Source organism: Lipophrys pholis, assembly GCF_963383615.2.
Source record: "Lipophrys pholis genome assembly, chromosome: 7".
Classification (NCBI taxonomy): domain Eukaryota; kingdom Metazoa; phylum Chordata; class Actinopteri; order Blenniiformes; family Blenniidae; genus Lipophrys; species Lipophrys pholis.
In genome coordinates, this window is record NC_137638.1 from 6,842,351 (window position 1) to 6,857,459 (window position 15,109).

The window sequence follows — 15,109 nt, forward strand, 5'->3', positions numbered from 1 at the left end:
CCAGAGGATCCCCAGTTTGAGTCCAGGCCTGGGTGCCTTTCTGTGGGGTGTTTGAGGGTTTATAGGTTGTTTTTATTTCTTCCAGGTACTTTCCCCTGAGAGTCCAAAAAATGTGGTGTGTGCCCTTTATTCATAGTCAGCTAGGATTGGCTTCAGACTCCTGTGGTATATAAGATGGATGAAACTGTTTTTAAAAAAAAAAAGAAAACTTGAAATGAAACTTAACTTTTAATGCGAATGCACGGAAATTTGTTTCAAGTGAAGCAGAAAGAAAGAGATATTTTTTTTTTTCTTATTTACCGGTAATTCAGAAAACTGCGGCATTGGCTCATGAAAATACTTATGACATCTCAACACTTTCTAGTGCACTTTGTTAAAGTGGGTCCGAAACTTTCATTCAGTATAAAAACATACAAACAAATGCCAATCGGCACAATGATGTGTTTGACTTCCAGAAAAGTCAATGAAATTCTTCAATTTAACAAATAAAGTAAATGATCTAAAAGAATATGGATGAACTACATTTATAAAGAAGAAAAGTCGGTCATTTTAACTTTCATTAGTTTTTCTTAATTTTTTTATTGGAATTTCAGCTTATTAAAATCTTTTATCAATCCTTCCTAGTTTTTGTTGTTTCGTTAACGATCATAAAGCTGCCATGCATGCACATTGGAGAACTCCACACTGAAATATGGAGCATGGACTCTTTGTGTGCTTTGTAGTATATCCCATAATAAAGATGGGACACTCGGGCGGAAAGTACCGTGAAGCCTCTTTAGAAAAATGAATTATGGATCTTAAATGTCGAGTTACAGCTCGATCTCTCCTTCACTGCACTGCATCCAAACGCAATAAGTTAATTAAAACCTTTTAAAACTCAGAGGTAATACATGTGAGGAGTTCTAGCAGTGGTGCTGTCTCATAATGATACCTGAGAACCTTCCTGCATTCATCAACTTGAGCACCCGAATTGAGTTTCTGAGTTTCTCTTCCAATTTCCACCACAAGATGGCAGCACAGCTCCATCTGCGGATGCTTTAAGGGTCTTTGCTCCCAGGAGAGCCCCGCCAATGACATTTTGCTGTTCAGCGTCACATCTGAGGGAGCGGGAGAGCGGGGAGGACGTGTGATTTTAAAAAAAACACCGTTGTACTTTGAACGCTGACACTGTCACAGTTCAAAATAAATGCATGTTGTTGTTGGGTTGCCCCCCCCCCCCCCCCCCCTCCTTCAGACACCCAGTCTTTTCCTTTCTCGCCTTTGTTTCACCTCGGTTTTACACTTGAAGCTCCCGCATTTTTGAATACTTCAGCCTCTCATCGTCCTTTACAACCACTCTCCTCTCTCATCGTCTCCCACTGCTCTCGCCTCGCCCTTCCTCGCCGCGCTCCGCCGATAATTGGACAGTAATGCGTCGGTGAAAACATTTCGCCTGGTGGCGCCGGCAGTCCTCTCCAGCTCAGCCAATTAGCCCCGGCGCTGTCGTGGCTCTCAGCTTTGTTACGGCTCTGTTAACATGCTGTCAGTGGCAAGATGGCACGCACCGAAGGAAGGCGACGGCGGCCTGCCAAAGCTCATATATACACACACACAACACACACAGGTGCACCATGTGTCACACACACACTGGATCCATCTTACCCTCCACCAGCAATGATAACCCACCTGACTGTGACGCGTTGGAAACTGCAGGAGGCGTCACTCCTCATACAAATTGTTTGAAGAGGTACCATGTATGGGCGCTGTGTTCAGGAGTTCTGGGAAATCTGAACACTTGAGTTTTAGCCGTATTGACGCTGACGTTAAACAATACGTACAGGTTCTCAGCGTCGTGGCGCTCTAACACTGTTGCCCTCTCTTTCTTTAGGGAACCCTCATCCAGCACCTGAAAGAACACATCCTCCACGGGAACATGACCAGCAATGACGTTATCATTTACTACACTACGGTGAGTGTGCAACCTCCACACTGACTCGTTAGGTTCAGTAGCTGATGTATCCCGAAGACAGTCGTATTGAATATATATCGATATTAAAACATGTTTCATTCAGAGTTTTGAGCAAGCCTGCTTCATCACGTTGCAGATCCAAATCGGCTTCCTTCGCTTTTGTTCCCGGCAGCAAAAATTTAGACTTTAGACTTGATACTTTGCATATTTCATATATTGTATTTTTTTCGGGTGCATCTATTTCTGACTAATTTCATTCATAAAACTGCCTCTGTGACTCATAAAAACAAGCATGAGAGCTCACTGCGTGAGGTACTTTCATTGTATGAAAATGAATGAACACAGTCTGATTTAAAGTGTTAAAATTCTGCCAAACAACATGTAAACAAACTCTCATCTCTTTTAAATAATGGCCGATAAAGTAACTTAAGTCATAAATAAACTCGGTCTAACCATTGGGAGCAGTTTGAGGTTCAGTGTTTTGCTCAAAGACACTTCAGCAGATGGTTAGATGTTGGGGGGGGGGGGGTCGAACCGGCAATCTTCTAAGTGAGCGATGATCTCTACCAACTGAGCCAGAGCTGTCCCAAAGCATAACCCTGGTTGTTGGATCCCTCATCTCACCTTGTCCATATATCAAAGTGTCCTTGAGCAAGACACTAAATCCCAAATTGCCCCCAAAGGCAGTCGAGCACCTTGCGTGGCAGCCATCTCTATGAGAGTGTGTGAGCGAGCGAATGGATGAATGTGACTCAAAGTGTAAAACGCTTTGACATTTCTAAAGCGGTGATTATGTGCGATGTAAGCTGTCTCCATATCGGCGAACGCCCCGACTCGAGCGTCGGTCCAGGCATCTGTTTACCCGTATACATTTACACATATTGTCACCCTGTCTACTAACATCTGTGCAGCTCCACTCATCCATACTGGGCTCTTTTTGGGTTGTGGGAGGAAGCAGGATTACCTGGAGAAATCACAGAATATACATAGTTTTTATAGTCGACGTTCATCCCCAAGAGTAATCCATTTTCATCGTCTGGCCATTGAAGGGGTCCGTTTCCTCACCATTGTTAATGTTTATAGTGTATAATTCTCTGCACGCACCTGTAAGTGATTTCATTGCAAAAATAACCAACACCACCAACTTGTGGTTCGGCATGCTCACTACAACATTTTCAGTGTTTTTGCTGTTTCCGTGTGGATGGACATCGTTTTCAAAATGTTGTCACGTAAACATGAAACTTCTCTGAAATGAAAACGCAAAAATGATTCGTTTTCACTTAAAACATGTAAATGGGGCCATAGCAAGGCCCTCTGAGTCAGCAGATTTCATTGTGAAGCATTCTTGCTTGAGGTGACGGTGCTAACCACTGCTCCACTTCACTGCCTGATCAGAACCTCTGATCTAGCTCAGTGTGAAAATTTCAACTACTTTCTTCCTGAAACGGCCTGAAAACCTTCAAATGCATGAAGTCAACACATGTCCCCAAAACCGTGACGCTTAATAACTCCTTATTTTATTTTATTTTATTTTTTTCATCTGTAGTTTGTGTTATCGATTCGTTGACTAAACTTTTTTACCTGTGACAGCAGCTTTTAAATTCCTGTGTTAGGGCTTGTTGTTGCAGGTAAACGCCATTCAATGGAAACACGGTTCACATTAGTGGTTTGTGAAGGATTGTGCCAGAAAACAAACAGTCTGCATTTCGCTCTGCTCGGCTTTATCCGCACTGATGATAAAGGAGTGTTTGTGGGAGATAAACCGACCTGCGTGTGTGTGTGTGTGTGTGTGTGTGTGTGTGTGTGTGTGTGTGTGTGTGTGTGTGTGTGTGTGTTAGACCGGCTGGATGATGTGGAACTGGCTGGTGTCCTCTCTGGCTGTGGGAGCTTCGGTGGTTTTATACGATGGTTCACCACTGATGCCGACACCCAATGTGCTGTGGGACCTAACCGACCAGCTGGGGTGAGTTAAACACACACACACACACACACACACGCGCACCCACACACGCACGCAATGCTGGACTCCGAGTTCTATTTTGAAGCCTTACCATCGCAATGTGAAAATCATCTGTCAAGATGAAATGTCTATTTACACTCAGAGACAGATTGTATGTTGGACTGGAGCTTAAACTTTAACAGAAAAAAAAAAAAACATCTCCCCCCCAAAAAATGGTTTAATAACATTTCGGCTTCAGGCCATCTAGACAAATAAAGAAGCATATTGCTAACATGCTTTTTATTAATATTTAATGCTGCAAGTCACCCAAGTTGTAGAGAAATTTCAATGAGCAACACGGAGCAGGGAAGATTGCTTTGAAAAGTATTGAGTTGCTTTTTGTTGTTGTTAATTAACACACCTTTACAAGCTGACATATTAAAAGAGCTACGACTGATGTACAAATGTACAAACAAACTCATCAATGAAGACTTTATTCCGTAACCCTGAAAGAGTATTGATCCAATATTTCTGAACGTAGGAACATTGTGATCAAAAGCAACACCGACAGATAGTGAGTCTTTCTCTGAGATTTCCAATAAAGCCACAATCTTAATGCTTTACATTATTTTTCTACAGATCAAATCAGCCTGAAACTCCTCAACCCCCGATATTCCTTATTGATCGTACGGAAGCGGTTCACTGTCGTTTGGAAAGTGCACTGAAGTGTCCAGCGCTCAGCTGAAGAGGCTGTTTTAAGCCTGCAGGGTCAGCCGCCCTTCAGGCCCGCTGTTATAGAGACTGATGACCGTGTAAATTTGGATGAACCCATCGAACCCGGGTCAGGGTACAAAGATGGCCGGAGAGGCCGCAAGCTCACGCTCGAACATTTAACATCGCCCTGTTGGGTCCAACTTTTCCTTCTACGCTGCAGAAGTCACTTACTTTACGTCCAAAATAACAAAAGACGGCCAATTAATTTGTTCAAATTTAATAAGAAAATTTATTTTCCCTCACTCGTTGTGCACTTGTGTTTGAAATTCTCAAAAGCTATGCAACTTGTGTGCATTCTGCCCCCCCCCCCCCCCCCCCCCCCCCCCCCCCAAAAAAAAATAGAAAGAAAGAAACAACCACTGGCAGCCTTTCCAATTAAAAGTGGAGTTTTTGAACCGGGCACCACTCGGCTGTGCGTGCGACTCTAAAACCAAGCGGATAATTGCCTCCAAAAAACGGGAAGGTGTCAGTGGTTTGAGCAGTGCTATGATGTGTCAGTTTGACCGGTGGGTTTCTTTCTAATGCACTTTTAAATTAGCCCTCCAAAGCTACGTGCGAGATGGGTGATTTTTTTTATATATTTTTTTTTTTTCTGTTCAAAAATCATGCTAATAACATATGTGGATTTTTGGCCATTTTCTTTAATAACCACAATTTTATCAGTGGAGCGTAAACTATGAGTGTTGAAGGGATACTCTTGTTTTTAACTGTTTGTGGGGCACTAATTATAATAAGTTTCATCAATAATTAGATTTCTACCACAGATTCTGATGTAAAGATGCAAGTTTATGCCATTGGTGTATAATAAACAAAAAAAGGGGTAAAATATCCCCAAAGCACAAGTGTGTCACTGTATATCCAGAGTCTATCAGGCAGTAAAAGTACATGAACTAACTACCCCAAGCTGTTGTGTTTTTCGTGGCACCGAGCGCCGTTGTCATGTTAAACGGATGCCCGAAACACAACAAAAGTTGTTCAGTTTTCGTTTGAAAACGTTGTTGTTTGAACGGGGCCTTGCTTAACGGAAACTGTCAAAACGCAACCGTGTCTGTGTGAGAATGAGGATTTTGAAGTGAAAGTGCCGTAAATTGTCAGAATTGAACGCAATTTGCATGTTTCAGGGTAAAAACCACAACTATTTCATTCATCATGTGTTAGTAGTTACTTAGAAATTCAATTTAATGAACTGGGCCTTAAAAAGGCATCAATAACATTCAAGAGTTGTCCAGTAACGGCATATTTATCTCTAAAAGTAGGAGGATCCACCCACATCTGGTCATAAAATCATCACTTTTTGAATGTAAATCAAACTAACACTTGATTCAATTCTGCTTTTCTTTAAATCTTCTTTAAAAACCTCACTATAATAGGCCTAAAGGTTTGATATTCATCAGAGGTCACTGACCAATGGAGGTGCAGGACATCATCCCTTGCCCTTTACACCTGACAAACTAATACTGTGACCAAAGCCAGCAGCTGATGAGCGAATGCCAAAAAAAAAAAAAAAAAAGGACTCCTGACTGGGAGAAAGTGTTACTTCCCATGCTTGCCCGGGCTGAGGGGGAATATGTCTTTGAAGACTTGCAGTCATTCATGTTATGGTGTATCTAATCCTGCTCTTGAAGGCTGGCCTGGCTGGCTCGGGGTTTAGGAGACGTTTCAGCTCTCACCCGAAAGGCTTCACGACTCATCTGGGAGTCCATTAGGACGACATGAGTGTTGCAATATCGATATGATTTGCAATAAATATGAGCATTTAAGAGACTGATCTTAGTGTGTCTTTGCCTTGAGATTTGTTCATTCCGGTGCAGTTATTTTTGTGAATGCAACCGCCCCAGGGTCCAAACCGTCTCCTGTACGTCCCAAGTTTGAATAAAAAAGGCTCCCGTAGTCCAGTCAGCGGTGTTTTTTGTAGCCTGTTTTCATGAATGGACAAGGAAAACGCCGGTGTCCAAACCTGAGATTGCGTCCCTCAATGATATTTGTTCAGTAAATTCAATCGTTTATTCTGTGTTCAGTAAACGCCTCTTTGAATGCTCTGTTGAACAACGCCATAGGAAAAGGGATTTCTACAATTATTTTGCGTCGTGTGACGTAAAAATGATTAAGTGATGTAAAAATAGTGAAATGTGGTTTGACAAGGTATGTGTGGTCGTCATGGAAACACGGCATGTGTTTCAATCAGAGTTGAAACTAAGTACAATCTATCAAATTTACCAAAATTTTTTTTTGTTTGGGGGCGGGGCTGTGGCTCGGTTGCTATAATAGACGTCTCTGAATTGGTTTGATTCCTTATCTTCCGCTGCCCACATGTCGACGTGTCCTTGAGCAAATTAGTGAACCTCAAACTGCTGCCAATGGATGGATTGAGTTCCTTGCATGGCAGCCACTACGGTTGTATGTGATGAAGACTATAAAGTGTTTTGAGGTTTTTAAAAAAGAATCTAATATAAGGGCGATCTACTTACCATTTTGGTCGCTTCCTGGTCCATACTAATATAATGAAACCCTGAAGATCGAGGTGAAATAAGCACAATGTCTCTACACCAAGCTGCTTTTTGCTTGCAGGAACAGTCTCTCTGCATGGTTTGTCCAAAGCAGTGGCGTTAAAGACATTCTAGTTCAGCGGCTGCATAAGGCTGTTAAATATCGCGATCACGATATGACTTGTCATGGCTTTGGCTTCGCGAACGAAGATTCATGAAGGAGGTCCACCCCGTTTTCTCCCACAAGACCTCTCGTGGCTCATAAGTCCAATGCGAGCACGGCAGGCTCGGCTGCAGTGTCGACAGATAAAGGATTGGTCATCTGGGTCTGATGGCTGTGCTATCCGGTCTTTCCGTTGTTGTCTCTTTACAGCTAAGTTGCTTCTACGTTCACTCTCAAAGGTTGAGGCGGCTACGTTGATGGTGTGACGCACATAGTCAACTGTGCTCTTTCTCTTCTCCGACCCAGTTTTAACCCGACCAACCACCGCACATTTGATTTTTAATTCCTGAGTTTTTGATTTTTCTTGAATATTGAAATAATAAAGATACCATCAGTTGTCAACACAACGTAGTTGAGCCTTCTCTGATGGGCCAAATGTGTCGACTTCGAGCATGAATACACCGTGCATAGAAACATAATTTACTGCACGTCAGTCATAACGCAGGAATTTAGAACAGAGCCATCAGTGTTACAGTAAGATGGACAGCATTTTACAAGGTGTGAGAAGATTTTTGAACCAATTAAGTGCTGATGTTGTCACTATCATCCAGTTCCCAGAGCTACTTGGAGGAAAAACCCCTCTGGGAACGGCTGACAGTTTTTTTTTTGTTTTTTTTTCTTCTTCATTTTCTTACAGTGTGATCTTCAGAATGGAGGTTGGACATTCTAATTGGGACTAGATCTGTCAGAGACTTACAGTGTAAAACCTCGCAGTGACACCCCCCCCCCCCCCCCCCCCCCCCGTGGTTTTGAATTGTCTTGGTTAGTCGTGTCACAGTAATCACTTAACAGTTGGATCTCCCTCCCACATCTCGCTATCGACGTTTACAGGTTTAAATGTCTTAATAGACAGTTTTTTGAAAGGTGAAAATTCAATTATGGGAAAGGCCTGATAACTTTACACTCCGGTCTTTCTATTTGCAGAAGGGGATTAGTGCAGATTTTCCTCTTAGCGAGAAGGAAAATGTGATGGGAGGCTGACGCACGTGGAGAGTCTCTGAAGAGATGTTGCTTTTTTCTTCTTCATCACCAATTGAGCTGGAAAGTGCTTCTAACTGACGTGAGGCTCTGGACTTTTTCATTTACACATCGACTGTAACAGGCATTCAGCGGAACCAGAAATATATCCATTATCTGATTGGAGTGTAAGGCGCAAATGGAGCCTAGAACCACCCATTTATTCCAAAACCAACATTTTTCCACCGAATTTTGTAATTGCAATTTAATGATTTTAATGGTTGATGGAGCCTTTGTCCTTTGTCAGCTGGGATCGTCTCCTACACCTTACCACCCCTGAGCGGGATAAAGAGGCGGATGGATGTAGCATTTTTAACCATGCTTAATGCTGTTGTGCACACACAATTATCATTATCGCTCATCATTTTGAAAATGGGACCAATAAGTTGAATGTAGCTGAAATCTGATCGCAGATGTCTACAAGTCATTTTAACTCGGTTGTTTTTTTTGTTCTTTTTTAAGCTTGAGGTAGCTGGACCAGTGAAATTGAAGTGCAACAACCGTTAAATACAAATTTCTGGATCATTTTCCTTTGTTTTACATGTGTCTTTCATTCAGTAAATACCCTAACAAACTTGTGATATTCAGATTCAGATATTAAACCATGCTGGTTCAGTCCAGCTTCGTTATAGAAATCAATACTTGTGTTGGCACCTTTGGCGTCTCCTTCAAGAATCACCCTCGACCGCTTTGCGGTGGAAATACCATCGGCAGTATTCCTGTGTGGGGCCGGGAAAAGGTTACAGCATTTCTCTGTGACAGGCTCCACCAGGGCTCTCTATTCCTCCGAGGAGTCTTCTTGTCTCCTCCATCTTTTCAGGTTCAGCCGATGTATCTCAGAAGATTTGTCCCGTGTTCTCTCGTCACCTATCATTGCTCCGAATAAGTCTTGGTTATTTGTGTTTCTTTGGAATAGTCTGCGGAAAGAGAGCTGAACCGTTAAAACGATCCTGTTGTTTACAAGTGTGAGCGGAGCTTCAGAAAGATTAGTCGTCCATCCGTTTCCAATACCGCTTTGTCCAGGACAGGGTGTCAGGACACTGGGGCCCAGTTAACTATGGGTGAAAGCAGAATGCCTCCTGGATAGGTTGCAGTCCATCACAGGACATTAATGCCAGATTAAATGCGGAGAAAACCACCATCTTAAGTATTAATGCAGAGCTGCTGTTGTTGAGGTTGATTATAACGTTTAACATATCTGTCATTTTGAGACGATCTGGGGCATCACAGCTGCTTTCCGGCGTCCAAGATGAGCTTCGCAACCCTTTTCATGACAGGAAGTGCTCTTTTTTTTTTTTTGGATGAATTTTCTTGTCCTTCCATCAACTATTGTATCAATATTAAAGCATTTCAATCAAGTCAACTGGTCTTGGAAAACGTTTCGCCCCTTATCCCAGTCACTCAGGGGAACAGCATGAACTGATGAAGCCAAAGACAGTTGACCCCATTGAATTGCTTTGAGATGCCTCCTACCCCGACAAATGAGAAAATGGATCGACGTATTGTCCCAGTGTGTAGCCGGAATGACTTTGGAGCTTTGATCTTGGACACCTTCCAACTTACCCTGATTGATTACTATGTTTTGAAATTTCAACATTGCTTTCAGTACCTTTGCAGAATCTCAAATTTTCAGTGAAAGAGCAGCTTCCTGTTGTTCCTGATGCCCTCTGACACTCGTGAAGAGAGCAGCGGCTCCTATTTCTGTTCCCACGTCTTTCCGGCGCCGAGGAAGAGGGTGAGAGTAGTTGAGGGAAGATTCACTGACAAGTGGGGCTTTAATTGCCGCATCACTTTGTGCACGGCGACGCGCTAACGTAATAATCTGCCGCCACCTCTGAGCGGCTCTGATTGGCCTCACGGCTTCCAGTAGCAGGTCTCATTTGAAATGAAACTCCAGATCACTCGCGCACACTGCCACACACACACACACACTGTCCTGACCATAGAGACTCACAGCTTCCTTTCCACCCTCCATCCTAAACGCCCAATTAGCAGCCACACCTGGCCACCTGCCTCCAATCAGAGCGGAGCGACTGTTTCCATGGTAGCCAGCCACGGAAACGGGCAGATGAGGATTGGTGGTCAGAGTTGTAGGGAACAAAAAGTGTGTGTGTGTGTGTGTGTGTGTGTGTGTGTGTGTGTGTGTGTGTGTGTGTGTGTGTGTGTGTGTGTGTGTGTGTGTGTGTGTGTGTGTGTGTGTGTGTGTGTGTGTGTGTGTGTGTGTGTGTGTGTGTGTGTGTGTGTGTGTGTGTGTGTGTGTGTGTGTGTGTGTGTGTGTGTGTGTGTGTGTGTGTGTGTGTGTGTGTGCGTCAAACCGATCAGTATTTTTTATGTTAATACGTTATCTACAGAATCACGCAGCTTCAACTAAACGAATGTGAAGAAGAGATGTGAACCACATTTTCATCCATGTTGTCTCGATATCTATATAGAGTATTTACATAGAGCTGGGTCTGTGGATATATTGGTTTTCTGCAATCACTGAAGCTAACTGGTATAATCTGGGAAGTTTAAGCCACCAAAATATTGACCAAAGGCAACGTTTGCCAATCAAACCCTGAACTGCAGTTCAAACCTTTTCCATTTAAGTTCGGGGTCAAATGATCTCAGACATTTGTTAATTTTGGAGCGCTGGCAACTGTCCCCCCCCCCCCCCCCCCCAACAGTCATAAGAACAGTTATTTTGAGAGTCCGAGCACTTGGATCCTTTGACTCTTCGTCTGGCTTCTTCTGTTCGTAGCCCCGGCTGACCCACAGGGCAGGAGGTTGCTGTAGCCAGACAGCTGGACTACACTTACATCATAAAGCGTCTCTGGCTTCCTGACCATTTCATAAAAGTCCTAAAATCGCGACCGGAGTTTCCCTGTTTGACGTTACGTAACACGATTCTTTAACCAAATATTAACTTTTGATGCATGACATACATTTTTAGTTCAGGTAAGTTCATCATGCCTTTATTTTGTTAATAAACCTTAAAATTGTGTTCAATGAACACTGAAACAAAATTGAATCAAAACTGTAAGAATAAATCTATTTTGATATGACAATGTCAGCATCCACAGTGTTTCAAAAATGGACAATATATATAAAATTGAATGAAATGTACCCATCGACAGAATACACCCCAGTTGTGCACACTTTGTTTTGGCTTCTGTCACCTTTAAGACCCCAACTTTCTAAAAATATTCTAATTAGTCATCATCTTTTAATATACATGGACTGCAGCATTCGGTGCTTGTAATTTGACGCCAGCCGCATCATTGTGCCAGCTTGTATTTTGCCCACAGCACATCACAATGTCGCACAGCCAGTGACATTTACTCACGTAAGTCCTATTGAAACCAAGCCGCTTCGAACGTGAACTTCCCTATCGAAGGAGTTTCATCCAGTTGATGACCGACACCGGCTACATTACACATGAACAGTTAAGACTTTAATGTACTTTATTTGAGCTTCAGGTTTGGGGTTGGTAACAATGTGTGAGGCACGAGAGAGGTGTGTGTACGTGTTAGACCTGGGCTCATACTGTTCACTTCATTCCGTCTGAGATATTACTTCTCTCCACCTTTCTCCTTTCTCCTTTCACCCCGTCTAACCCCCAACAGCCCTCTTCCATGGACCCCATCAGCCAGATCTAACCCCTGAGAGCAAATCACATCTCCCATCAGAAACCAGTTTCTGGTTATGGACCAATCAAGCGTGTTTTGTGTTCCAGAGACAGATTCTTTTTTTCTTTTTGATGGACGGGAACGGGTTACCATGGTGCGAGAAGGCAATTTGATTGATTTGATGCCAACAAAAATAACTTGAAAAGATGACGAGGGAGACTCAGATTTTCGGGGATGGGGGAAGGGGGGGCTTTTGTTTTAGAATTAAATCGTCGGGGAAAACCCAAATATGGCGTTTAGCTGCTTCTTGCAGTCTACATATTGTCCAACTGTTGTCATCTTACATTCGCACTTGTGGAACCAGTTTATTTGATTCTTGAAACCTTGTGTCAACACAGTCTCATCTGAAGTATTTCCTTGTGGAACATCGAGGGGGGAAAAAAAACCAAAAAAACATTTTTCTCTACTCATCCATGAGACTCGCCATCATTGTGCTCGACTCTTTCTCTGTTTGTTCACTTGAAAGTCAATTCCCCGTCAGGTTTGCCTCGTTCTTTTCTTTTTATTTTTTATTTTTTTTTATCTATCCATGAAGGCTTGAGCGAGCACACAAGCCGCCTTTCAGGGCCTCGCTTTACATTTACACCGCGGCGCTCCCCCCTTCTCCCTCGGGACCCTCCTGGTACAACCCGGCTCCAGCGGAGCAGATGGGATTAAGGGCAAAGGCTGCTCAGTAACTGTTGCCCTTTCATATCTTTTTACATTCAGCGCACAAACGATGAAATTATTCCTTGTCACGCTTAGATTCGGGGCAACAAAATGGAGCGACGGCCCGGCTCGGCACCAAGGTGGTGCTTACATCGGCAGATTGGCATCGTCCCCTTCATTTATGCTTCACCATACATGACGCATGCGTCTGCTACCCCACGCCGAGCTGGACAGTAACCTCTTCAGACATGAACACAGAATTTTCTAAGACTTGTTTTTCAACATTATTGAGTAATACCGTTCATATCATGATTGTTTCAACTCAAAATGACCTCAGTTGGGGCACACAGCTCCTCTAGAAACAGAACGATAGATATAGGTTCTGTTTACACAACGTTTTAAAGGAGACATATCATGCTTTTAATCCTTCCTTTTTACATATAAATCATACAGCTGTGGTCTATACAACGCGGAACTGCAATGCTTGGGTCTGAATTCCTCATTATTATAGCTCCACAGGCCCCTTTTCTACCGCTTTTCTGATGCGCTTCTGAGAGCAACTCGTTTTGGGGCGGTCTCTTCAAATGCAAATGAGACACTTCATACCCCGCCTCCTCTCCAGGTTGCAGAGGTAACACTCGGTTCAACTTCACCCTGTTCGGCCATCTTTGTAGTTTGATAGAACAGATACAATTATCTAGCGGCGCAGAAACTTTATATTCACACATTATTTACAAAATGTCAACAACGGAAGATTTGTCCATCCAGCCATACATGTTGGAGCCAGAGTCGGACCCGGCGGAGCGAGATGAAAATGACGATGATGCACCTGCAGAACAACGTCTTCATATGGATGTAACGCAATGGTGTGTTACTATATTTACACTAACTTCTCCATCCATGCCCACTACTACAATACTGCCTGTATTACAACGACTATTTAACACAGAAGTTACATTATAATCTAAAACGAGCACACAGCGCTAACATATGAAGACGGTGCAACTGCTAATGCTAACAAAACAATGACAGGGACGTCTTATCATCACACTTTTTAGCGTTATATACAGCTTACCGAAGTGCTCTGTTCGTGGTCTCCATAGATGGAAGGAACTGACCGCTCAATCAGACGAAGTCTTTCGGCAAATCCTTCTTTATACTGGCGGAGGTTGCTGAAGCAGTCATTCTTGAAGTGATTCGCGCACACAAAAATGACCTTACCCACAGATGTGGGTACATTTCTGTGAAAAATAAAACTCAACCAGGCACTTCGAAAAGGTTCTGATGCTGGGAGACGGTGTAACGAAGCTTGTGGGTTACTACATCCAACAACCGTACATTTCGACTTATCCTCTCGTAACTTCGGTTGGACTACAAAATCGCAGCGAGAAACAAAAATGGCGGATCGCTCGAAGTGTCGATGTCCTAATTTGGCAGTTCCGCTGCGAATACTGTGACGTCATTGTTCAAAAAACGTAATAGAGAATAGAAAAATCGAAACCGATCGCAAAATATGACCAAAACAGAATATAAAGATATCAACGGAGCACCTGAAGAGACTACTTTGAACTTTTCTGTACTTCTAAACACTCTAAATATACAACAAAATGCATTTAAGGGCTAAAAAAGTGGATTTAGCATGATATGTCCCCTTTAAGTGGAAAATGTCATCGTGTTTTGGGTGCCCGTTGACACAACAACACAGCTCCGGGGAACTGAAGAAGCTTTTTTTTTTTTTTTTCCATATTCTGAACTCCCTTTCCCCAGCACATGTCCAAAGCCACCTCAGCCGGTCTGCTTTATCTCTGAACTGCTCAATTTCGCGGTCCCGTTCTTCTTCATTCCCCTCCACCATGGTCAAACATTTCTCACCAGTCTGAAGAAGTCAGATCAAGAGGGAAAACCCAAACGTTTACAACCACCCTCACATAGACACGGTGGAGCGATTTGAGTGTGTGATCCAGGAATGATGGAGTCTCTTTGTTAATGGACGCGGTCTCGATGGCTGATGATCGAGGTGCGACGGAGTTAGTGAGCCAGTCTGCGCATCCATTCCTTTGTCCAACTCTTTAATCTCCAGCAATATTTCTCAACAATGGACGTCCAGATTGCCGAGGAATTTGGCACAGAGAATCACGCCACCCCCACCCATAACGTTTGCTAATTCTGTCCTCTTGTTTTGAGTTCCTGCTGTCACAATGGAGAATGCGGCATGTAGGAGGGCTCCTTGCAATGACTGTCAGTGTTTGGCAGCGCTGACGCAAATTCAGTGTGTTTCCCAAAGTAATAGACAACAAGTTAAACTTTCTGGGAAAATAAATCGTGTTATTTTCTTCTTGAGGGGGGAAAAAAAAAATAAAAAAAATTAACAGTGGAACTCATTTTGCTGTGTTTGAAAACTAATTT

General features: G+C 43.1%; 1 protein-coding gene across 1 annotated transcript in view; it reads left to right on the plus strand.

The window, feature by feature from the left end:
- aacs (acetoacetyl-CoA synthetase) overlaps positions 1-15,109 on the plus strand; it is a 42,139-nt gene that overhangs the window by 13,322 nt on the left and 13,708 nt on the right. Inside the window, exons 9-10 of the mRNA XM_080466619.1 lie at positions 1,868-1,948; positions 3,787-3,911. Of these exons, the coding sequence (XP_080322745.1) occupies positions 1,868-1,948; positions 3,787-3,911 (206 nt within the window). The remainder of the gene's footprint in view (positions 1-1,867; positions 1,949-3,786; positions 3,912-15,109) is intronic.